This window comes from Arachis ipaensis, chromosome B6 (genome assembly GCF_059453495.1).
Source record: "Arachis ipaensis isolate K30076 ecotype BB chromosome B6, ASM5945349v1, whole genome shotgun sequence".
Classification (NCBI taxonomy): domain Eukaryota; kingdom Viridiplantae; phylum Streptophyta; class Magnoliopsida; order Fabales; family Fabaceae; genus Arachis; species Arachis ipaensis.
The window spans coordinates 147,914,136-147,938,898 of NC_142441.1; the positions used below are offsets into that span (position 1 = coordinate 147,914,136).

Below are 24,763 nucleotides of genomic sequence, written 5' to 3' on the forward strand. Positions count from 1 at the left end.
TCTAACTTTGTTTCTGTCAAATATTTCAAAAGACAATTTAGTCGCAATGGTGAACAGTGAATGAGAGTTTATTTTGTAAAATAAAAAAAAAAAGTAAATATTTAATTATTGATGTATAATAAAAATTAAAAATTTAATAGTAATTTTTTTTATCTTATTATTTTTTTATATTTTGAGATTTAAAATATACTTTTTTCCCAGAATTAGTATTATGGAAATAATAATAAGAATTAGTAGCTAGTAATAAGGAGTAGCCTTCAGTAATTGAAGATTGAAATTTGGGTTGGAAGCCCTAATCAATCATCGAGAAAGGTCCTCCATTCTCTTCTTTACTAAAACCACTGAATCAGTGAATCATCGAATGGATAAAGGAAAGGGAGTCATGGGATCCAATGCTCGGAGATGGGCCGTTGACTTCTCCGACAATTCAACCTCTCCTTCCTCTCGCGACGTTCCTGATCCTCCCGGTTTCTCTCGTGCTTCCATCGATCAGGTACTCTTTTTTTTTTTGACATTAATTTTAAAAATTAAGAACGCAATCTTCTGAAAAAAAAAAAAATTCGTAGGACGATTCAACCCTCAGTCGCCAGAAGAAGGATGCTGAATCAAACTGGAAATCACAGGTTCGCCTCTTTTTAGCATTTTAATTTTCAATTTAGGGTAATAATTTGGTTGCTAAGAACTTATTTACTTTAACTATTGCTTATACTATGCTATTGGATCTGGATCAACATTCAATTTGAAATAGTATTGCATATTCTAATTGTGGAAGTAGTTTACGATTGAATTACTGTTTAAGAATTTGATAGGGCGTGGAAGTTATAGATCCTTTTTAAAAAAAAGTTTTACATTTTGGGAACATGACAGAAAGCTTGGGAAGTAGCACAAGCCCCTTTCAAGAACTTGCTAATGATGGGGTTTATGATGTGGATGGCTGGAAGTACAGTGCACCTGTTCAGCATTGGTATCACCTTCTCAGCTCTTTGGCAGCCTATCAGTGCCTTGCAAAGCGTTGGCAAGAGTAAGATTCAGATCCTTGAATTGAACCCTGTATGATGTAAAGCATGTGTTGGTTTAGTGCATGCTTTTAGCTGTGACTCTGGTTGCAGTTGCACCGTGATGCCAAAAGTTGCGGAAAAAAACTGCTGCAACGCAGATGTGGAGAGTATTGCTACTGTAATGTTGCACCTGCAATTGTGGTCGTCAACTGCAATTTAAAACCATGGTTGTACGTGATGCCTATCTAACTACAATAACAGAGAACTTTTGTAACTACTGACTCTGATTAGAGCATTGTATTAGAATTCCATTATGTGTATTATTCCCCTCCTCCTCTTATGTGGATTGATAATTTTCTCCAGTCATGATAGGGTATATCAGTATCATTTTTATAATGCATTGTTCCGTTTGTGTACTGTATCCTTTTGTTTCACTTTCCTAATTCTTATGCATGTTGCTAATTATTAGCAGTAAATGTGCATATTGTTTTCACTTAAAGGATTATCTATTCATCATATCATTTGATGATGGAAATGTTTGCAAGGAATAAATTTAACCAACCATAGTCCATAGTAATTTATATCTGAAACTAGTAGACTGAGTTGTAGTTGGAAATGCATTTGCTGAATATTTGACCCTATAGATCCTGTTCCCTATCTCTGGTGATTTGATATTTTGTTGTTGCCTTCGTGATTGATTTAGTCTTCTCTTATCTGGTCTTTCCTCAAACTTAACCAGTCATGGTCTAATTTAAAAGCCCTAATTAGAAGTCATTTTCTTCTCGAATTGATGATAATTCTCTTAATTTTTTTTTTCTTCTCATTACATTTCTATAATATTTTCTATTTTCAGATTAGTGAGTTTGATTTGTATTATGTTTTTGTTTCCGTCTACTGTAAACTTATTTTTGTTAGAATTGTTAATATTTCTTTCTATTTTGTGCAGTTTTTGAGCCTTACAAAGACAGTAGAGTGGAGCTTCTTGGACCTAAGTTGTTATTCATAGCCCTTAATTTGGGTGGCTTGGCACTAGGTGTTTGGAAGGTTTGTACTTTAAAAGATCTTGTAATTTATACTTTAAAAGTTTAAAATTCATATCTGAATGTTTCACACTGCAGCTCAATGCATTGGGGCTTCTTCCTACGCACACATCAGACTGGGTCTCATCCTTACCTCCTGCTCAGGTTGGATTCATAACTTCAATAATGTAACTGCATGTTATATTTGGTCTGGTTATGTGTTGAGCCATCTTAAAACGATAGCCTAAAAAGATAGGCGTGTTATCTTTCTCTGTTCAAGGTTTAATTATAGAAACTGATTCATTTCCTTGGACCCATTCTATTGTGTTTGTTAGAGTGCTGGTAATGAATTTTGTTAAATTATAAATTTGCTGGTTCCTTCATTCTTCTCTTCTCTTCTCTTCTCACATGCTTCTTGATTCTACAAATTCAGTCAGTTTTCCTTTTATAGGCTGAAACTGTTATCAGGATTAACTAAGTTATTCTTCCAAGTCTTTCTGTGGTGTCGATATTAACATCATCATTATACAAAAACTGTAGATTGGATTTAAAAAAACAAAAGATGAAACGAAACAGATTCTATGATGAAAGGGTTGTTGCGAATCACAATGCTATTAGATTCTACATGCTCTTTTAAATTCACTTTGTAAAACTGGATATTGATATTTTTTCAATTTAAAATGTGATTATTGATGTTGAAAATAGATCTATGATGATTGATACTCTCCTGATTCCAATCTTTTGTGATTTAAGGACCTGGTGATTTAGTTGCGTCATGTTCATCGTTGTGATGCTATTCTATGTATTCAGTATTCTTTGTTCTGTGTGCCTATTATAACCTTGCTTTTGCTTATCTACAGGAAGTGGAGTATTCAGGTGGGGGTCTTAATTTGCGTTGATGAGAAATCTCTTGTTCATCCTAGTGTGTTTTGGATGAAATTTAAATAGAGAAGGACGAGGCTTGCTTTGTTATTTACGATAAATGTAACATACTCTTGGAATCACCTGGATTGGCCAAGGTTTGTAGGAGGCTATAGTAGTCTGAATAATTAAGAAAAAAATGTTTCTCTTTTATCTTGTTTTTGGATAAACTTCTATTTTTGCCTAGGATTCCAATATTTACATGTCAATTCTCTCTCGTTTTCATTTTAATTTAGATATTATGAAGCATTGTGGTAATTGACTTGGTTTATAAGCTTTGAGTACATTCATGGACATGGATCCTCAGATGCTAAAAGTCTCATATGACCTTGCGGGTAGTTTAAAAAATTAAAACATGACAAGCTCGTGAGATTTTCCCGTGAGGTTGCATTTCTTTTGATTTATATTTCATCACGGCAGCAATATGATGCATCACAATCTTAGCATAGCTATAAATAAGATTGTTGTCTTGTATACTGTATGTTATAAAAGAGCTAATATGATTATAATATCTCCTCTCTCGTTTACATAAGCTTGAGGAGACAATCACCTAGGGCCGTTTGGAAACTCTAGAAGTAGTTTTTTTTAATTTGACTTATGAAAAGTAGTAGTATTAATGTCTGGTGCAAATTTCAAAATCAAATTGTAACTTTCTAAGAAGCTATTTTGGAACTTATAGAGAAGTTAAAAAAAATGACTTTTTTCATAATACTTCTATTTTTCATTACATTTCTATAAAATAAGCACTTTTAGAGTTAAAAATTCAAATACAAAATAACTTATTTATAAGTTACTTTTAACAGAGTCATTTATTGTTTAAGTTATTTTATCAAAAAGAGTTTAATTAAGTTGGTTACCCAAACTGGACCCTAGTATCGGATCTAAACTCCAAAGTGCTTATCTCATTTGTTTATATTTTTAAATTAACGAAAATTAATATCAAGTTGTCAATATTGCATCTGAATATTATTATTACTTTTATTCCATTTGTTAATTATGTAGTTCTTAAATTTGATATTGATTATTATTATGTTTAGAAGAATATATAGATATTTTGACCAAAAAAAAAAAAGAAGTATATATTGATATGAGATATGTTTTAATAAAATAACGATCGGCTTAAAGTCAAATTGGGTAAGCTAATAAGAAAAAAAAATATTATCAAGATTCAAAAATCTCATCTCTTGTCCAAAAAAATGTCTCATCAAAACCTCTAAAGAATATCATTAAAAAAAAAAACTCTAAAGAAAAAGTCTATTGAGATGATGAAAAAAAAGCCTATTGAGAAAAAAAATTATTCTAGATAGAAAAGAGAATACATGAGCTCATATTGATTAAAAGGTTAATAGTGAAATTAATCTTTAAAATATGGGACTTTTTTTAGATTTGTTTTTAAAAGATATATTTCAATTAAATTGATCTTTCAAAATTTACGAAATAATTATATTTGTTCTTCAGTGACTTCATTAATAATATTTGTCAAGAATTAATGACGTAGAATATTAACTGATAACATACATAATACCTAACATGTCCAATTAGATGTTGAACAAATCTGTTTTTGAAAATCTATCAATTTAGTTGCTAGGTCATTGCAAATACAGTTTGTGTAATTGGAAAAAAAAGAATTAAATTAATAAATTTTCATGAATATATCTAGTCAATGTCCAATTAGACATGTCAAGTATTATATATGTTGTCAATTAACGTTTCATATCATCAATTGTTGACAAAATTTGTTAATGAAGTCACCGCAGGATAAATATGATTAATTCATAATCTTTGAAAAATCAATTTGATTAAAAAAATGTTTTAGAAATAAATTTAAAGAATGTCTCATCTTTTAGAGACTAATTTGACTATTAACTCATTGCTAAAGGAACAGAAAACGTATCCCATGATAACCATCTACCTAATAGCACTTACTTCTCATGTGTAAATTACTGCCTTATTTCATATCACCCCATTAAGGAATAGCAGTGTATCATACTTGTATATTAACCAATAACCACAAAACCAAGTGGATCCCATAGTCATATCAAGTCATGAGGAGGTCTTGGATGCAATCAAAGTTCTTTCAAAAGCAATTAGAGGCTCGGCCAACAAAAACAAGTGCTATATATCTTAATATACTGACATCTCAGTTTTATTTCTTCTTCACATCAAATCACACTCTTATCTTATTCTAGACCTGCTATTCTTTTCCTTAAACTTCATTCCATTCATGATTAAATCTGTTTGATTTTTTTTAATCCCATCCCTTTTTACAACGTCATTGAGGTTTGAATACAACACATCTCATCTTATGACTTAGAATCTCAGTTCTATCATTTATGGACAAGTAGCAAGAGAACATAAGCCAAGTGGGGTACCCTAGATAGACAAAACCAGATTACCAAAAAATTGGCTTATTAGTTCAGCAACAACAAAAACCTCTCAAACATACGGAATGAAACAAAACAAATACATGACTCAAGTACCTAATAATCCCCGTGTTCAGAGCTCGGTAAGCATGGTCCCTCACTTCCTGAGGTTTCATCATTTGCCCCCTACAGCTAATTCTCTTTCTACACTGCTTTATTTTCTGTAACACGTAATCTTTCTTTAATGGCATCCTTGTGCGGTGGTTAGGCATTTTGCCCCCTTATTTATCCCAAAAGCAAGTTTTGAGCACAGAGAACCATCAAAGTATTATTAAATCATAACAATACATATAACGGGAGAAAAGATTATAATTCTATCGACATAATTTCAATTTGGCAAGGTCAGTGCCATCCCATTAAAAAACCATAGTGGTATGCACAGTAAGCTACACTAACAAATGGACCAGGAAGAAAGGAAATGAACCCCAAAGTAATGGCCAAATGACCTTAAGATCCACAATTCCATGTTACTCTCAGAACTAAACCATCTAGAATGTTCAAAATACACACCAATTCAAACATTGAAATATACTGAGAAATATTACAATAAAACAGAAGTCAGCCCCTGTTGACAGGTTCAAGTGCTTCAACAGTAACCACACTGTTTCCTCTAATTACCTGCATCATCAATTTTAAAAACAAAATCTGGGTTAACTTGTACTCTATTCCCTCTAAAAATGTTCATGTTCCTGGTTGGCAAATTAAATTATAGAAAATGAAATGGAAGACAGAACTCACCACCATCCCTATTTCATTCTTTTCATTGCCATTGACTTCAACAGTGTTGTCAACAACTAAGTTCATAAACTGGTCAAAACCCCTGAGGGTACCAACAATCATCCTGTTTGCATTAAGCTTAACTGCAAGCAGATAATAAAAACTATTAATTTTCAGTATTATTGCTTCTCTCCTACAACAGCTAACACTTGTTTTCAAACATAAACAAAAAAAAAACCCTAAAAACTATAAGGTTCAAAATTCAAATGTCTATCTCATATGATGTATGCACAGTTATTATTGATATACAACATTATTAAGGGAAAAAAACCAAACTTCAGAAAATTAAGAATAAGAGAGAATCCAACTTACTCTGAAGCTTCTTGTCCATGTACCTGCAGCATCGCAAAGAGGGATAAAGAAGGAAAAATAAATTTAGGTTAATATTGCTCATTGCATCAGATTCTGAAGAAAATTAAGAAATTGAAAGATGAAATGAAGTGAATATGATTTAGTAATGCTTACTTCTTCAAATCCGGTGGCTGCCCTGATCTGCTCATAGTGAAGAGTTGAGTAGAGAAGCGACAAAGACGAAGAACAAATTTTGGAGTACAAGATGTTGCTGCACTCCGAAACCCTAGTGACTGTTTCACCTTCAGTTTTTAGCCACTACTAAGCCCAATAAAATATAACCCAAGCCCATAACTAAGGTCCTAAGTTCGAACTTCCCAAATCACGAAAATTGATGAATCGTTGAGCTTTGTTGTAAAATTTACTAGTTTATGGATAATTAATCCATTTTGTTATATTTATGTATGGTTTGCTTATAAAAAAATCTATATGTATTTAAAAGAGTTAATTTATTTAATATACATGCATATTTAGTAGTTAATTTCTTTTGTAATATTAATATTTAATTTGATAAAAAAAATCACATTAATAGAGATATTTGTGTAAATTTTATTTTCTGATATAAATAATACTTAGAAGAAGTCTATATATAACTGTGTCTTAGTGGTAGAAGGTAAAAAAGCACAAAACTTAAAAGTGAAAGTCTATCACGAAGTTTATAAGTTGATGTTTGTTGACAATGTAATAGCTAATGGGGAGTAAGTGGTTAAATTAGTTTTTAAAAGATCATTTGTTTTTTAAATTGGTTTTCGAAAGATTTATCTTATAAAAATTTTAAATTATTTATGTTAGTTCTTCTATTATTTTGTTTGTTGATGGTGTTAAAATTTGTTAATGTGATATATTAAGTAACACTCTAATATACACATAAGAGTCTTAATTGATTATTAATATAATAAATTTATAAAATTATATCAAATTAAAATCTAATTGTGAGGAGAACTTGAGACATTGAAATTCCTCAATTTAAGGTTGATTTATCTAATTTTATAAACTAATCATGTTAATAGTCAATTAAGATTTTTAGGTGTATATTGGAATATCACTTAATATATCACATTAACAAATTTTGACACTATTAATAAATAAAATGACAGAAAAACTAACATAATTAATTTAAAAATCTTTAAAGATGAATTTAATTAAACAAATTTTCTAGGGATCAAAGCAATTGGGATGTAGCATTCTAGAGCGGCATTGGGAAGTATCTGTGACAAATGTAATGGCTGTGTCACCTTAGTTGCTATAAACTAAAAGATCCAGAAACTTTTTCAATTACTATAACTAAAAAAATTTAAAATTTAAAATACTATTAATATAAATATTCAAATTCACTTTCACATATTGAAAAAATACCCTATTGATTTTTTTTAAAAGGTTTAGCTAACGTATGTCTTTAGAACATATGATAAGCTTACCATTAATAAAAAATTTTAAATATTTTTATTTAATAAATACAAAACACAATACATTAAAAACTTAAATTTTTTATATTTTGAATAAATTTTTTTTAATTTATAAACTTAGTATGTGTTCTTAGAACACAAAATAAATAAACTCTTCTATAAAAAAAAACAAATAAAAATTAATGTATAAAGAAAAAATTATATAGCTAATCATTCTTATAAAAGTAGTGCAAACAATAATGTCTTTGTGAGTTGTATCTTACATTTGATTGTTTTTCGTAAGTGCATTTAGAAAAACTAAACTCAATGATCTAACAAATCTTCCAAACTTAATGACCTCAATTTTTTTGAGATCAAATAATAAAAAATATACAAAGAAAAAATATAATAAGTTTTCACATATAAAAATTCTAAAATCACAATGAAACCATCTCATCAACTCATCACATATTTAAGCTACAAATAGAAAATAAACTTTTTCATATTCATCAAAATTCAATTCAATTAAAGCCATAACCTTTTCTAATTCTTATCGATGTTTTTAAACGATGAAGTATACTATATACTTTCCAGGTTTATTGAATGATAAACCCTTTTTTTTTTTTTTATCATGGATCAGATCTTACTTTCTATCTTTTATTTATTTGTTTTGTTTCAAGAAAATGCACACCTAAGGACATACAAATTAGTTGTTAGAAAAAAAATATTCTAGTCACTATAAGCTCCAAAATGGACCAAGGCACAATACAAATACAATAGAATACCAGGACACAATACAAGTTAGTTGTGCATACATTATACCAATTATTTGTTAAAAAAAAATTTCACATACATCAAATTTTTAGGTCACTTGCCTTTGTTTGTTTGGTATATGTCTTGATAAGTAATCGACGCTTACTTATCAAAGTGTTGAAAACTTTCAAAAGAAACCTGAGCTTACCTAAGCCACTAGCAATATTACATTGTTCTTTCTTCTTAAATTTAAAGAGACTTCTTTTGGTAAAGTTTTCAGACAGAGTTACTTTCTTTATATTTGGTCCTATGTATAACACTACTTTTAAAATTTCAAAAGTATCTTTAAATGTAAACGAAAATATTTGGTAACCAAAGAAAATCAGGCAAAAACAGTCATAACTTGCTTTATTTAGCATTCATTAATTGTTGCGATAATTAATTAATACTAAATAAGGCAAGTTTTGGTTGTTTTTTTTTTTCTACCTAGCATTACCCAAATACAGGGATGGATACATGGGGGGCAAGTGGAGGCCTGGGCCCCCCAGCTTTTTAAAAAAAAAAAACATTAGTAGTAAAATTTAAGCCCAATCCATAAACTGTAATAATTTTTAAATTTTTTAAATCCCTAAATTGGCTAACAGAAACACTAGTGACTAGATTACCTTTTTTCTTTGACGTTTAGGATTCCTTCTACAGCCATAGTCCATAGCCACGCACTGACGCACGATGCCCTCCACAGCCAAATGTAAAATATAGTAAGTGATAACTCTTTTCCTCTATTAGTTTAGCCACTATCTTGTTGTATAATATCATATGAATTAATGACTTATGCTTTGCAGGAGCGTGTAATCATCATACCAAGAAAGTATGTCATGGGGACCGGTTGATGAAAAAGCCTACAAAACTTAGGTTATTCATATATCTGCATCGTTATGCATTCTAGTCATTGGATGTGTTTGCATTTTGATAATGAAATGAAATGAAGTTAAGAGCAGCATTGATAAGTCAGCTTGAAGCATGAAGGAAGGCAAAGGCTTTCATAGGAATAGGTTTGGCTTAGTTTACAAGAAGAGGTAAGGAGTTGACTAACTGACTTCTAACTTTTAACTGCTTAGTCACTAAGGTAGCATTTGTTTTTAGAGATTAAGAGACTGAGACTCAGTATTGTGTTTGGTGGTTTAGGGTTGGAACTAAAATTTCAGTCCTGGAGCACAAAATTTTTGTCCCTTTAGTACCTCCAGAAAGTGGGGATACATCAGACTAAAATTTTTGGGGATGGAGATTAAAACTTTAATAACATTTCTTCTAAAAAATATTCTTATTTAACTTTTTAAATTCTAAATCTACCCTCTTAATCTCTATATTTATCTTAAGCTAAACATAATATTGAGATATAACTCAGCCAGTACATTTTTCAGTCTTTTAATCTCAGTCTCCCTTCCAAACGTAGCCTAATTATTATTGGTTGGTTGTTTGTTAATTCTTTTTGAGCTAGTTTACCAGGTTTGCTAGTCCTAGTTGCTGCCTATAAACACTAGTGGTTAGTTAGTTTTTCATTTCAGTCAAAATTCTGTTAAATCCATTGGTTTAGGAGAAGAAGTACTCCCTCTACAGTTGGTAATTCCAACAGTGTACTCCAATAAGGGATTGTGATTTGTAGTCCCAAATTCATCAATAAATCTTACTGATTCTTCTAATTCCTGATCCCATCAACTGGTATCAAAATTCTACGGATCTTGCTAGCTCGTGGTGAATCGTGCAACCATGATCGCGAAAAATGGAAGGGAGAATGGATATCATGGAATCATGATTTGATCGCTTTGAGGATCAGTGTCGCGCGCTGTAGGAGATGCTGCAGTGGATCAATGCACATGTGAACTCTATGCAGTAGAGTGCTCTTGTTTGTCACAAGTGAAGTTCTCCAGCAACGCACTAGGCTGTCGGTGGCTCACAGGGGAGTAGAAGCGCGCCGAAGCAATGGAGGAAACTTGAGCTCTTGATTTTTTGCAGTGAGGACACGATGACATAGATTGAGCAGATGAAGCAGTTTTTCTTGCTTAGAGCGATGCTGGAGGAGGAGTGGCTCATGGTGGCGACACTTGCCATAGAAGGCCGCACATTCACGTGATTCTGGTGGTGGGAGACAACCTCACACACGCTACAGTGGTAGTCCTTCCACATGGTATTACTGCATCACTTGCAACCTGAATGGTTGGAGAGCGCCTATCAATCGCTGTTGAGACAGAGACAAACAGGCAGCCGTGCAATGAGGCTAAGTTTGTTTTGGGACTAGCATGGCTGGATAAACTCGGGGTTATTTGGGCAAATTTTAAGGACTCTTGGATCGAGATCCTCAAGGGTAGAGAGGCTTTAACCTTGAAGGGTGACACTGGATTGTGTTATGATGGGTTAAGTTTACACTCAGTTTGGTCAGAAGTATGCCACAGTTGATATAAAACGGTGTTAGACGCTCATGATGAGGTAGTATTTCAACCACTATTAGGTTTATCGCCGCATCAATCTCATGATCATGCTATTCCTCTAAAGGAAAGAGTTGTTGTCCCTAATATTAGGCCTTACCACTTTTCACAACACCAAAAAGCAGTGATTGAGGATATAGTTGTGAAGATGTTGGTTTCAGGAATAATCTAGCCTAGTATGAGCCCCTATGCTAGTCCTATCTTGCTGGTCAAGAAGAAAGACGGAATTGGAGGTTTTGTGTGGATTATCGTGCTCTAAATAGGATCACCGTGCTGGATAAATTTTTAATTTCAGTCGTTGATGAACTTTTAGACGAGTTGGTAGGAGCGATAATTTTTTCCAAGCTAGATTTGTAGTTGGGATATTCACAAAATTGTCTTCCAAATACATTAAGGACAATATGAGTTATTGGTAATATCTTTTTGACCTCACCAACGCACTGGATTTTTTCAAGTATTGATGAATCACATCCTTAAGCCGTTGTTATAGAAGTTTGTTTTAATATTTTGTATGACATCTTGATCTACAGTTAGGACATCGAGAGTCACACCGATCACTTACAGCAAAATTTTTGCATTCTCATCACCAATCAAATTGTGTTAAACACAAAGAAGTGCACATTTGTAATAAATTCGGTGGAATATCTTGGCCACATAGTCTCGACTGAGGCTTATAGTTAACCTTGCTTATTCATTGTCCTTCAACAGGTCGGGCCTATCTTCCCTTAAGTTATGCACACTTCAAATAGAAAATTAGTTTTCTTTATCAATGGGGTCTTTTTTATGTTATTTAAAATGAGCAGATTTCATGTACTACCTTTAAATATCATCGCGCACTTATCATTTACCCCTTGTATATTTGATGAAAAATAACAACACAACAATATCTATTTATAATATAATGGTTAAGTAGTTCAGTACACGAGGTTTGAACAGTGTTCCCACCAAAAACACCAAACTCTGAAGCTTCGGAGGTGATGACACGTCACCCGCCATGGATAGTGTTCCCTCCATTAGGATGAAAATACAAACCTACTACAACGCGTCAGCTTATACATAAAGAAGCCTCTAGAAATTGTCCACCAACGGTCTTACCATCCAAAAAAAATTGCCGTCCTTTCAGCAGGGATGGACGCCAAAGTAACATCCCAGTGGACGAGATAGCTACAGGGTTCTCTCCAAAAGAAGTGCAAAGGTGACGGCTTCGTTGGTCAAAGGTCCTGACAAAATTGAATTCCAGATACAAGTAACATATCTCCCCACCCATGTGTAAGGACCTGCAGTTAATAAATGATTGGATTTGGGACATCCCACTTTGGCGCTCACCGGAGCTCTTTAAAAATCCCAATTTTTCCTGCTCATTCCATTCATTAATAGAGGAACAACTCTATATAAATATTAGACGGGTACATGTTATATAGAAAATATAAATCTATTGTTAATTATACCTGGTAGAACTTTTGCTTGAAGCTATTTTAGGGTGCAAAGAATGGCTGCAAAAACAGAATTGATCAGAGACATCAATCCAACCAAGCTTTCTTGGTCGTTGGTCGTGGGTGTTGCCCAATTGTATGAGTTTCCCAGCTAATGGAACCAAAATGAGGTGTTTAGCTTGGAGATGGTTTTGCAAGATGAGCAGGTATTGGATGAGTTATTGTTATACGTTGCATGTTCTTTTTTAATGCCTTTCTAACAAGTTTTGGTTCCTTGGGTTTCAAAATGTTTTGCAGGGTGATAGAATTCATGCAACGATATGTAAGCCTCGGTTGGATTTGTTAAGGGAGAGGATAAAAGAGCATGCCGTGTATAGTATGCGGAATTTTATTGTGAAAATTAACAATGGGAAGGCAAGGACAACTGCTCATAAGTACAAGCTTAGCTTCTATACAAAGACAAAGGTGGAAGTTCTCCCCATCGAGACTTTTGCTTTTAACCCGTTCAAATTTCGCCCATTTGCTGAACTTGAGGCAAATTCTCCAATGGATGGAAATATGTTGTTTGGTACGTTACATCGACATACTTCTTATTTTGTTAAGATATGATCGTGAATTTTATTACATGTTTAGATTTAAATAGCCTTATTGTGACATGCAGATTACATAGGAGAGGTTGTTGGAAAAGAAGAGGCTATAGGGATGATTACACGCACGGGTGAAGAAAGCAAGCATATTGCACTACAGTTGGAAGACCTAAAGTAATATTTACTATTTTCTCTCTTCTTTTAGTTGTACATTTTGTTTCTGTTTTGCAGTCATTTAATTCAGGCATATGCTGGATATTAAGTGTCCAAAAATACTGTTAGAGTTGTATTATGCCTTTCATTCTAGGAAGCATAAGAATAAATGTACATTGTTTAGGGAATTGGTGGACCAAGTGCTTCCACACCTCGAACGAGATGATGGGGAGCCTTTCATAATGGTTGTTCAGCTCTTTAAGTTGAATGTATACTTAAATTCTGTGAATGTTCAAAGTACTTACTATGTCTCCAAATGTTACTTCACTCCAAACCTTTTCGAAGTTATTGATTTCAAAAAAAATGTGTGTCTCTAGAGTGCCCAAATTGCTGCTCTGTTATGAGTTCATAAAACATAACTTAAAAACCATATTAAGTTATATGAGTTTTCTTGGAATCTCTACAGATTGGCAAAGGAGGACCCTGTTCACAATGAATAAATCATCTTCAATCGCAGCCTCAATACTCTGTGGCAGATGAGATCAACGCAGGCATTGTCCCAATACGCACCATAGAGGAGGTTCTTAATATGACACAGGTGAAGTTTGTAACTGATCACTTAAGCCGGTAAAGTTTTGTTACTAATTTTGAAACATTTTTTTAGGAAACTTCCTGCTAGATTGTGGGGAACATTGTGTCTTTAAAGGTTGGTAAAGATGACTGGTCATATACATCGTGTAAGACATGTCCAAAGAAAGTTCTAGAGAGCAAAGATAGGTATTGGTGTGATCATTGTAGGCGTGTAGGCTTCAAGGCTACGCTAAGGTTAGTTGTTTTGTGTCCAATCTTTGTTTGCTTTTTTTAATGTCTGCTTAATATCATGAACTATGAAATTCAATGCAGTTGCATATGGCCATATTTTTATTGTTAGCAGTGATGTGCTGGTGAGATGTTGTTCCAGGTATAGGCTGCAAGTAATCGTAACTGATGGAACCGATTGTATGAAGCTCTTTTTGTTGAACAAAGAAGCAGGGCAAATGGTGGGAAAGGCTGCTGAGAAAATTAAGGAGTTATGTGTAAGTCTAATTCATGGGAGTTTAAAATACTTTGCTCCTGTAATGAATGTTTCTCGGATTGATAAAAAAATTATTATGTGCATGTAAAGAAGTGGGAAAAAAGAGAGTCGTATCCTAAATAATTGGATAATATTGTTGACAAAAGGTTCTTATTCAAGCTCAACATCACCTACATGAATATTAATGTCGTGGAAGGGGTATACAGCATTTTAAAGATTTTAGATGATGAGTGCCTCATGTCTAGTTTTGGTTCTGCCAACTCTTCTTTCGATGCTTCTGTAAGTATAGAATGTTGCGATTGGAACTAGAACTGAGCTGTGTTGATTAGTATATTGTTGAAATTAATATGTTACCTTCAAATGATCTTGGTTCCTGCAGTGTTCTCAACATGTACCTAATACCCCTACAACTGAAACAGGTGATAATAGCAATAGACATAAGGCAGTTTCTCTGTCCAGGGTAAGAAGTTTTTATGTCTTTTTTTATTGATATCCACCTTATATAGAGATAATTGGGTCTAATCAAGAGGTTGCTAATGTTTTAGTTGCTAATTGTTGAGTTTTTGTCAACAATAGGATTCAGAAGTTGAGAGCAACGGTGACAAGAGGTCCTCCCCTAATACAGGTGATGGGTCCACAGCAAAAGCAGGTGTGTCTGTAGATGTGCAAGCATTAGCTAACAAGAGTTTTAAGAGGAATTGTGGGAAAAAAAAGCTGGATTGAAAACTTTTGATGTTAGTTACAGTGTTTGTATGTTTAAGAAGTTGTGATGAGACAAATGTTTTCTTAGCATTCTAGCTTAGTATATGTAGTAACTGCAATTTAGTAGTGATTCATGTATTCAGTATGGTTAATTAGTTTGCTTTATTAATTCGGTTGTTAGGGTTTAAGGTCTGCATGTCCCGACAGATATTATGGTTGTCAAAGCCTTTCAACCTTACAAGTTAAATTTTCTATTTTACTATGTGGCAGAAAATTCTTTGCACTTATTGTTCATTAACATGATTGCAATGTTACTTGATTCAAAGGATGCCTAACTGATCCATCATAACTAAATAAGTTCTTGCAGAAAATTTTTGCCACACACTAAAGCTTTTTAGCCTTCAAAACTGAAGTATTAGTATCAATAGGAATAGGATAATTCACTTATTGCAGAAGTTAGAGACATTGTGGTTACATAAATAAAAGGAATTAACTGACATTGAAATGTAGTTATTGGCATCTTTTACATTGTTTGAATATTATTATTATATGGTTCTGTTTTGAGTCAATTATGTAATAGACTGATGTGCTAGAATTTGACCAATTGTTGTAGCAGTTACCAAAAAAAATCACAGCTCTGGATAGTCAAAGTTCTAGATAATTACCTGCAACAAAGTGCACAAATCTAGCTATAGCAACCACTGCTCATTAACCCCTATCCAACACTTCGATCAATTAGTGAAAATCAAGGATGGAAGTCTTCCGTTGAGGTGTGCAACTGCCGAACACAGTTAGCTTAACAAAATTGTCATTTCGTTTTAACTGGCAATAGGTGGAACTAATTTAATTAATTTTGGCATATGTTGATCAGGAGACGAATCTAATATCATACCAAACATAAGAATAACTGTAACCGCTACTTAAAGAACATACTATACTTTGTGATTATGCAAGCGCTACTTTTGCTAAATTATTTCAATCATTAATTATTTATGGTCATCTCATATATCATGAATATCCACTGCAGGTAATAAATTATTTCTTAGCACATTATACTTTCATCATCCATAATATATAATAATACGTTGCTCCTTGGGACAATACATATAAGTAATGCTATATGGATTTCCATTTAATGTATGATTGTTATATACATTAAACCACATATACAATAGTGCTATTCATAGTACCTCAACTAAGTTAATTAGGCTAGTCTTCTGCATAACTAACAACTTTGTACATTCCGTTCAATTTCTTAGGTGGTTCAATTTCATCTGATAAAAAACTCTTTGAGCAAATGCCCTGGACACAATAGTGCAGAGTCAATTAAATACACTTCAAATTAAGTTTTAGATTTTTCATTGTGGTTTCATTGTTTAATTTAAACTCGAACCTTCGACAATTAGTCTAGTTGAATTTAGCAGCATGATGCCTCAATCAATTACTGATGCAACTTAATTTAAATACATTGGAATGGGATGAAGAACTCACACCTCTGCCAAATTGTATCATATTTTGGTTGCTTCATTTATGTCATTCTAATTACGCAGATAATTATCTATATATCCTATAATCAGATTTTTAAATTTTTACCTCATAATGTGTTGTCATTTCTAAGAAGTTCATTCACCTATTTATTATGGAAGTCTGACATTTTTAAAGTAATCGAGGGCTTGCCTGTTTATGTTAGAGGAACTAGATGGCAAGGGAAAATCAAAATGAAAAACACACTATCCTCTTTGCAAAGTAGAACTCATTAGAAAGTAAACAAACCAAGCAGAGGGATAGAATAGAGAATACACACACTTAAGCTTGATTTGTTAGTCATGTCACCATTAATTATGAACCTTCACTGAGATTATCTTTAATTATATTTGTAGCTAAAATTAAAACTTCTCTTTATTGTATCAAGATATGCCCTGAAAATGCTGAGATTTCATCTTCTTGCTTTTGCAAATAATAAACCTCTACTTACTCTCCATGTATTTTACCATCATCATTTCAAGATCAGTGTGAGCATAAAATACAAGATGTCAACAGTGTATGAAAAGTGCATTGATTGCTAAAAATGGAACATGCCAAAACACTATTTACTGAATGAGCATTAGAAGATCTTTAAGGGATTCCTTGCCTCACTTAAATTTGCTTCACAAACTCTGACTCCACTGACAATAGTAAAGCTGAAAGCTATTCTCACTATTTGATGTGAGATATAGTTTATTTGTCAACCTCCAATATTACCTAAAAAAGACTCATCAATATATGTATACTTGAATTTAAAGAAAATTGAATTGGGTAAATGCATATAAAAAATCCAATCATGTCATTAAAGCAAAACTCCTATATACTCCTTTATAAATGAAGACCAGTCCTCACAGTAGAGGAACACATCTCATACTCAACTAAAACTTCTATCCCAAACTCTCATATCTTTCCACTCCCACAAATCTAATTTGTACGATCCCTATATTTCAAAAAGGATGAGTAATATTCTTCCAGTTTCTCTTCCCCTACCAAAACTCCTTAACGAGGTTCTCTTAGACATATTCCACCTTGCTGATGCTTCAACCATCTTGAATGTCCGCTGCACATCTCGCTACTGGAGAGCAAAGCTTAGCAGCTATGAATTTGTATCAATCGTTGCTGAAAGGTGGAAACATCATAGCTGCTCACTAATGTTTCATTTTTAATATCCATCCTCTCTGCTAAAGTCACTTGATTGGGTCATGAGGATGGATTCTTCGAGTGGTTACACTATTCTCTTTCACTTTCCTTTTTTGCTGACATATGAAGGTTGGTTCCAAATTATTGGCGTTGAAAATGGCATCTTCTGCATAAGATACTCTTTCACTAAGCATGGTGCATGTCTCATATTAGTCTTTAGTTTATGTCGTTAGTGATTAATCACATGGTCTAGGCATCCTTATTAGTAGTACAAGGTATATATTAAAGCTAATTATGTAGTGGCATGTTAATGCATCTTTCCTATTATACATCTACTACAATATCATGTAATTTAATGCTTTGGTTGCTATGAACTAATATGAATTAATGTTGTTGCACTCGCCTTAAATGAATTACTCAGCATTGTCACTTAAAGTCACTCACTTTATGCTTGAATCATAACACATGAAGATGGGTTAAAAAATGGATGCTTTAGTCAATGTCATAGATTGTTTGTTGAAGTAAATTTGAGGCAAAATGCAACATAATAAAGGGAACTTCATGTCATAGAATCTGTCATTTTTCTGGAAAGGCTCATAGAAACTGGATTTCTCCTTATATGCCACTCACCATAAATTTTGATACAGAATTAATTTAATGCGAGGTTTATTTAGAACATGGCTCTGTAATAAGTGGCAAAAATAGAATGCAGAGGAAACACTAAAGCTACTAAACAAGACATGTCTGTAAAGAAAGTGTTAAATTAGTTTCAGATTTTGTGGTTGCTACAGTTTACTAGCAAACAATATATTATTTGTATATGAGCCCATGAATGACTACTTTTTCACCACATGCATAAATGAGATTTACATCTTGGTTGGACTAATGTCCCTCTAATTTTTATAACATGCTTCCATTAGTTTACTATTTATCCAGCTCCCTTTGTAAGAGAATAAAGTTAACAATATACATGAATTAGTTCAAATTATGAAATGCTTTAGTATTTATTCAAAGAATCCTCTCAATTTTTTTTTTTGTTAATGGGCTACTGATTGCCTTAGGCATCAATGTGACAAAAGAGTGAATTAACCATACCTTTGGAAGCACGAATGGGAAACAAAGAATTCTTATAATATGCATGATTATTGCATTAAATTACTTGACTATCCGACCAATTATGTTCTTTAGTTATAAGTTAACAAAGAAACTTCATGTAACATAATGGCTACATAGAAAACGTTTATTATTTTTGTATCAGCATTTTGTAAAAGCAGTTGACTTTTAACAGTAGTTGGTGATCAAAATAATTGAATGAAGTAGTTGCAAGGGATGTAGGGTATATACAACAAGCAACTTATGACACACCACTTTGAGACAACATTTTCATTAACAATTAAAATGGGATAATGTTAACTTTTTTACTGAGATTGAATTTGTTACCAAACAAAGACCATGAAAAAAGTCTTAAATTTAATATAAACTTTTGGTACTAACCTGGTGGCATCAGAAAAACAAATTAGCAACTACTTTTCTCTCTAAAAAAACAAAGATTGGTTTTAACTGGCCATTTTCTATTATATTTCTATTTGTTTAACATCACTTTAAATGCCAAATAAGAGAAGGATGGCTATGACACTATGCATAGAAGCCTGATAAAGCTATTTTTGCACAGTGTGACTTCACTTCTCATTTGATGTCAATTAATCACAATTACAACTTCATCAAGTCTGCTTTATCACACACAAATGTGAAAATAAATATCCAGAGGTCAGTGGATTAAAATAATCAAAAGGAAAGAGAATTATACTGTCAGCAACATTTACTAGTGGGTCAAGATACATGATACAAAATTATCAAGACGCCATGGCAATATACAGATGCGTTGGTTATCCAGATTTATTCGTGACTTTTACTTGCAATTGACAATGGGACGAAATACAATGGTACTGTGCTAAGCATAAAGTCAAACCAGAGGACAGACCAGATATGGTTTGTAGACTATTCAAAGTAAAATTGGGAAAGATGATTAAGAACCATAGATACAACAAATTATTCGGTGCGACAAAAGCAGGTATGCAACTTAAATACATCTTTCGGATTTTTATTGCTACCATGTGTGAAAACACTTCATCATTTGAAATTAGTGATGTTAATAAGATTGAATTTCTTCCATTTTTTTCAGTTATCTATACAATAGAATCTCAAAAGCAGGGACTCCCGTACGCACATATATTACTATTCTTGCATGAACAAGATAAATATCTAACCCTAGCAGATATAGACAAAATTATTTGTGCTAAAATTCTGGATCCTAATGTGAACGATGCATATTATGAAGCTGTGAAGAGTTTTATGCTCCATGGTCCATGTGGTATTAGCAGGTCAACTTCGCCTTGCATGGAGGAAGGGCATTGCATACATCATTTCCCTTAGAAGTTTAATGAAGTTACCATGGTAGACGAAGATGGTTACCCAGTTTATAGGCGTCAAAATAATGGATGCACAGTCGAAGTATCAGGAATTTATCTTGACAACAGGTATGTCGTGCCACATAATAGATTGTTGTTACTGAAGTATTGTGCTCACATTAACGTCGAATGGTGTAACCAGTCAAGATCTATCAAGTATTTATTCAAATATATAAACAAAGGGAGTGATCGTGTCACAACCTCTTTTTGCACAAACTCCACTGGTGAAAAACCAACTTAAGAAGTTGATAAAGTGAAAATGTTTTACGATTACCGATATATATCTCCCTGTAAAGCTGCTTGGAGGATATTTTCCTATGACATTCACTGCAGGAATCCATCTGTGGAAAGGCTTAGCTTTCATTTGCTAGATCAACAACCTGTTGTGTTTACATATGACGAATCATTACTTGGAGCTGTTGCAAAGGCGACTGCTAAAGAGTCCATGTTTTTAGCTTGGTTTACAACTAACAAAGAATATGCTATAGCTAGAGAACTAACCTACAATGAGTTTCCAAGCAAGTTTGTCTGGAAATCATCGTTGGAAGGATGATCTTTATTCCACCATCATCTGGTGAGCTATATATTATTTAAGGTTGTTGTTAAATATTGTAAAGGGACCAACAAGCTATGCAGACATTCGGACTTACAATGGTGTTATTTACTCATAATTTGAGATGCATGCTATGCACGTGGCTTGCATGATGACGACAAAGAATACATCGATGCTATTGAGGAAGCAAGTCATTGGGGCTCGGGCCATTATTTGCAAAGGTTGTTTGCGACTCTATTGTGGTCTAACTCAATGGTGCGACCTGAAGCTGTTTGGGAAAAAACAGCCATGCTATTAAGCGATGGAATTTTGCATGATCATAGAGTCATGTTTGGCCTATATGGTAAGAAAACGATTGCAATAAATAACTTTTTAATTAAATTTAAAATCTTTAAAATGTTGCTTACATGTTTTTGTTGTCTTTCTTTTATCTACCATTAATTTTCGTATAAAATAGTAAATGATATTTTTACCGTCTCAACATTTCAGATCTAGCTTTGAGTGATGAAGAATTAAAGAATTTAACGTTGATTGAGATCGAGCAAATCTTGAACAGTAATGGAAAAATCTTGCGAAATTTTTTGACCATGCCATTTCCATCGAGAGATACTAATCATCTCAGAACGTGAAACAAAATGATCTTTGATGAGTTAAATTATGATCGTCTTACATTAGCAAAGCAACACAACGAGTGCCTCTCCAAATTAACTGTAGAGCAAAGAAGGGTTTATGATAAGATCATCAACGCTACAGAAAGTCAACATGGACGTGTATTCTTTTTGTATGGCCATGGAGGTACAAGAAAAGAATTTTCTTTGGAAAACTTTAGTTTCAGCACTAAGATCAAAGGGACAACTAGTCTTAACTGTTGCATCTAGAGGCATTGCCTCTCTGTTGCTACCTAGAGGTCGGACTGCACGTTCTAAGTTTGCCATACATTAACTCCAGATGAGTTCTCAACTTGCAACATCAAGCAAGAAAGTCTATTAGCATAATTAATTGTAACAACTAAACTTATAATTTGGGACAAAGCTCCTATGATGAGCAAATTTTGCTTCAAGGCACTGGATGAGACGATGAGAGATTTGATGAGGTTCAAAGATGATCAGAACCCAAAATTGCCTTTTAGGGGAAAAAGAATTATTTTTGGTGGGGATTTTAGACAAATCTTACCAATGATCCCAAAAGGAACAAGACAAGACATCATATGCGTCTTTAAAATCATCATATCTATGGTAGCATTGTGAAATATTAAAGCTCACTGTAAACATGCGACTGCAAGGTATGACAACAAATACTCCAGTAGAAGATTTAAAGCAATTTGCTGAATGGATTTTTCAGTTCGGCGACGGAACATCTGAAGGAACATGTGGTGGATGAAACATGATTAACATATCTTATGAATTGCTTATCATTAATTATAATGATCCTGTACAAGCAATGATTAAAGCAATCTATTTTTATTACATTGCTGACATGGCTAACAAAAGTCACTTGAAAGGTTGAGCTATTTTAGCTCCTACAATTCATGTTGTAGATGAGGTAAATGATTACATGATTGCAATAAACACAATCAGTGTAGAACCTATGTTAGTTCCAATAAGTCTCTGTCCGAAGGAGGTAGCAATGAAATTGAAGGCATCCACACACTAGAATTTTTAGCAACACTTAAGTGCTCAGGGCTTCCAAATCATGAATTCAAGCTAAAGGTCGGTTGTCCTGTTATGCTTATCAGAAACATTGATCACTAATTAGGGTTTTGCAACGGTACCAGGTTGATAATTACAAGACTTGGGGATAAAGTTATCGAGGCAAAGTTATTGAATTCTAACCACTGTCTCGATAAGGTCTTGATTTCTAGAATAACACTCACACCATCAAATGTAAGGATACCATTTAGATTCCAAAGGAAACAATTTCCTTTTATGCTATCTTACGCAATGACAATAAACAAAAGTCAAGGACAATCGTTGGACTACGTTAGATTGCTATTGAAAAAACCAGTGTTTACACATGGCCAACTTTATGTTGCCATCTCAAGAGTCACAAATAAAAAAAGTTTGAAAATTTTAATTGCTCATGATGAAAACACTAACAACACAGAGAATGTTGTTTATCTCGAAGTCTTCAGAAATATATGACAATGGATTCAACTTGAAGTATTTTTTTCTTTATCATCTCATTTCTATATACATCCATGGTCCCTATACAAACCTATTCTTTTCCCTCATCTAATATTGCTCCAACTTTAATTTATTGTCGACCATGATAATACTTTTGACCAAATTTTTTTTTACAGAATTTATATAATAATCAGTAATTTTCTTATATTATTCTCAATCTTGCAGATCCAGCAAGAACATCCATATCATGAATATTAAATACGACCAATCTTGCCACATAACATATCCTATCATCACAGAAGATTAAGACTTACATGGTTTATTCTAGTTATATCATTCTAACTATTTTTTTTACCTCTATTACAACAAACCTATATCATTTTTGTAGTTTTTACACGGTTAGAAATTCATTTCATTTTTTGTTACCTATTTCTTTAGACTCATTCTAAATGTTTATATTTAATACAAATCAAATCTTAATCAATCAAACTGATAAAAATATATACCAATTATTTTTACCTAATATTCAATTCATCACATTTTCAGTTATGAACAAAAACATTGCATAAACTTTATTAGTTTTTTTTTTAGAAGTTCTTTCCATTTTTTTTCAAAATTTAAATAAAATTTTTTAGACTATACAAAATCTCTTTTATTTTCTATACCAAATAAAATATAAAATATAAATATATATTTATGTCATTATAGTCTGCATCTGTATTATCCGCATACATCGCGAATATCTTGCTAGTGGTTACTTATATACACAAAACTCAAAATTAAAACTATCTGCAATTGAGAAGATAAAACCATCAAATGCTGCTCCAATAATTCTTCTATCATCAATAAAGAAACATCCAGTGACAAACAATTTAGTGAGGTTTTATTTAGTAGAGAGAAAACAATTAATTTATGAAACTTATTGTTATTCTCGTCCCTTATTAGTAGAATTAAACAAGTAATCTTCAAGTCACCAAAAAAAAAAACAAGTAATCTTAACGTTTTCGATCTACGTTCTCTTCTATCTCTGCGTTTTCTGCATTTCTCTTCATTCGTTCTCTAAGTTTTTGAAATCAAGCTCTAAAATCAATTTTGAACAATTATCTCGTTGTTGGAGATAATGAATGATTCAAGTTCAGATTGTCAATTGAATCATAACGAAATTGATTATTGTTTTGAATCTAATTAAGTGGTTGAGGTGTGGTTCGATTCTAATTAATGTTTTTGTTAGTAGTTTATGATTCTGTAGATGAATAATATTGTTTTTGTTTGTGAAAATTGTTGTTCATCGTTGATGGTTTGAATTGAATATAATGTAAGAGTTCTGCATTAAAGAAAATATTTTTTCTGTATTTGCAGCAAATTTTGGTGTAACACGAAGATATTTAAGTGTATTGTTTAAAAATTTTCGGTGTATGTGTACTGATAAATTCTGCATAATTCAAAACTCTTCTTCTCCCTCCTCCTCATCGTCTATTGCTTCTTCTTCTTCTTTTTCATCATCATCACCATCTTCTTTTTTTTTTACCTTTTCAAGTTTCTTCTTGTTATACTCTCTTAACAATAATAAAAACAAAAAAAATCAAACAAAGAAGAAGAAATACATAATGCTGCAAAATTACTTGGAAGAAGATAAACTTACATTCATTCAACTAAAAGAAAGAAAGAAATAAGAAAAAGAAGAAGAAAAAACATGTAGCATTAGAGGAAATATTTTTCTATATTTACAGCAAATTTCGGTATAATACGAAGATATTTAAGTGCATTGTTTATGAATTTTCGGTGTATGTGTACTGATAAGTTTTGCATAATTCAAAACTCTTCTTCTCTCTCCTCCCCATCTTCTGCTGCTTCTTCTTTTTTTTCATTATCATCACCATCTTCTTCTTTTTTTC

The 24,763-nt window shown here is 32.7% G+C and overlaps 2 protein-coding genes and 1 pseudogene across 2 annotated transcripts; 2 read left to right on the forward strand and 1 right to left on the reverse strand.

The window, feature by feature from the left end:
- Positions 1-216: 216 nt before the first annotated feature.
- LOC107605454 (ER membrane protein complex subunit-like protein) lies at positions 217-3,196 on the forward strand. Its single transcript, XM_016307339.3, has 6 exons — positions 217-493; positions 567-623; positions 868-1,021; positions 1,945-2,042; positions 2,117-2,182; positions 2,878-3,196. The coding sequence occupies exons 1-6, from the start codon at positions 362-364 to the stop codon at positions 2,914-2,916; spliced, it is 546 nt and encodes a 181-aa protein (XP_016162825.1). The 5' UTR covers positions 217-361; the 3' UTR covers positions 2,917-3,196.
- Positions 3,197-5,684: 2,488 nt separating this feature from the next.
- LOC107605455 (putative small nuclear ribonucleoprotein G) lies at positions 5,685-6,739 on the reverse strand. Its single transcript, XM_016307340.3, has 4 exons — positions 6,604-6,739; positions 6,451-6,473; positions 6,100-6,221; positions 5,685-5,979 (listed from the first exon to the last, which is right to left on the reverse strand). Exons 1-4 carry the CDS (start codon positions 6,636-6,638, stop codon positions 5,920-5,922), a joined length of 240 nt encoding a protein of 79 aa, XP_016162826.1. The 5' UTR covers positions 6,639-6,739; the 3' UTR covers positions 5,685-5,919.
- A 4,099-nt stretch (positions 6,740-10,838) lies between these two features.
- On the forward strand, positions 10,839-15,395 carry LOC107647689 (uncharacterized; annotated as a pseudogene).
- The last annotated feature ends 9,368 nt before the right edge of the window (positions 15,396-24,763 follow it).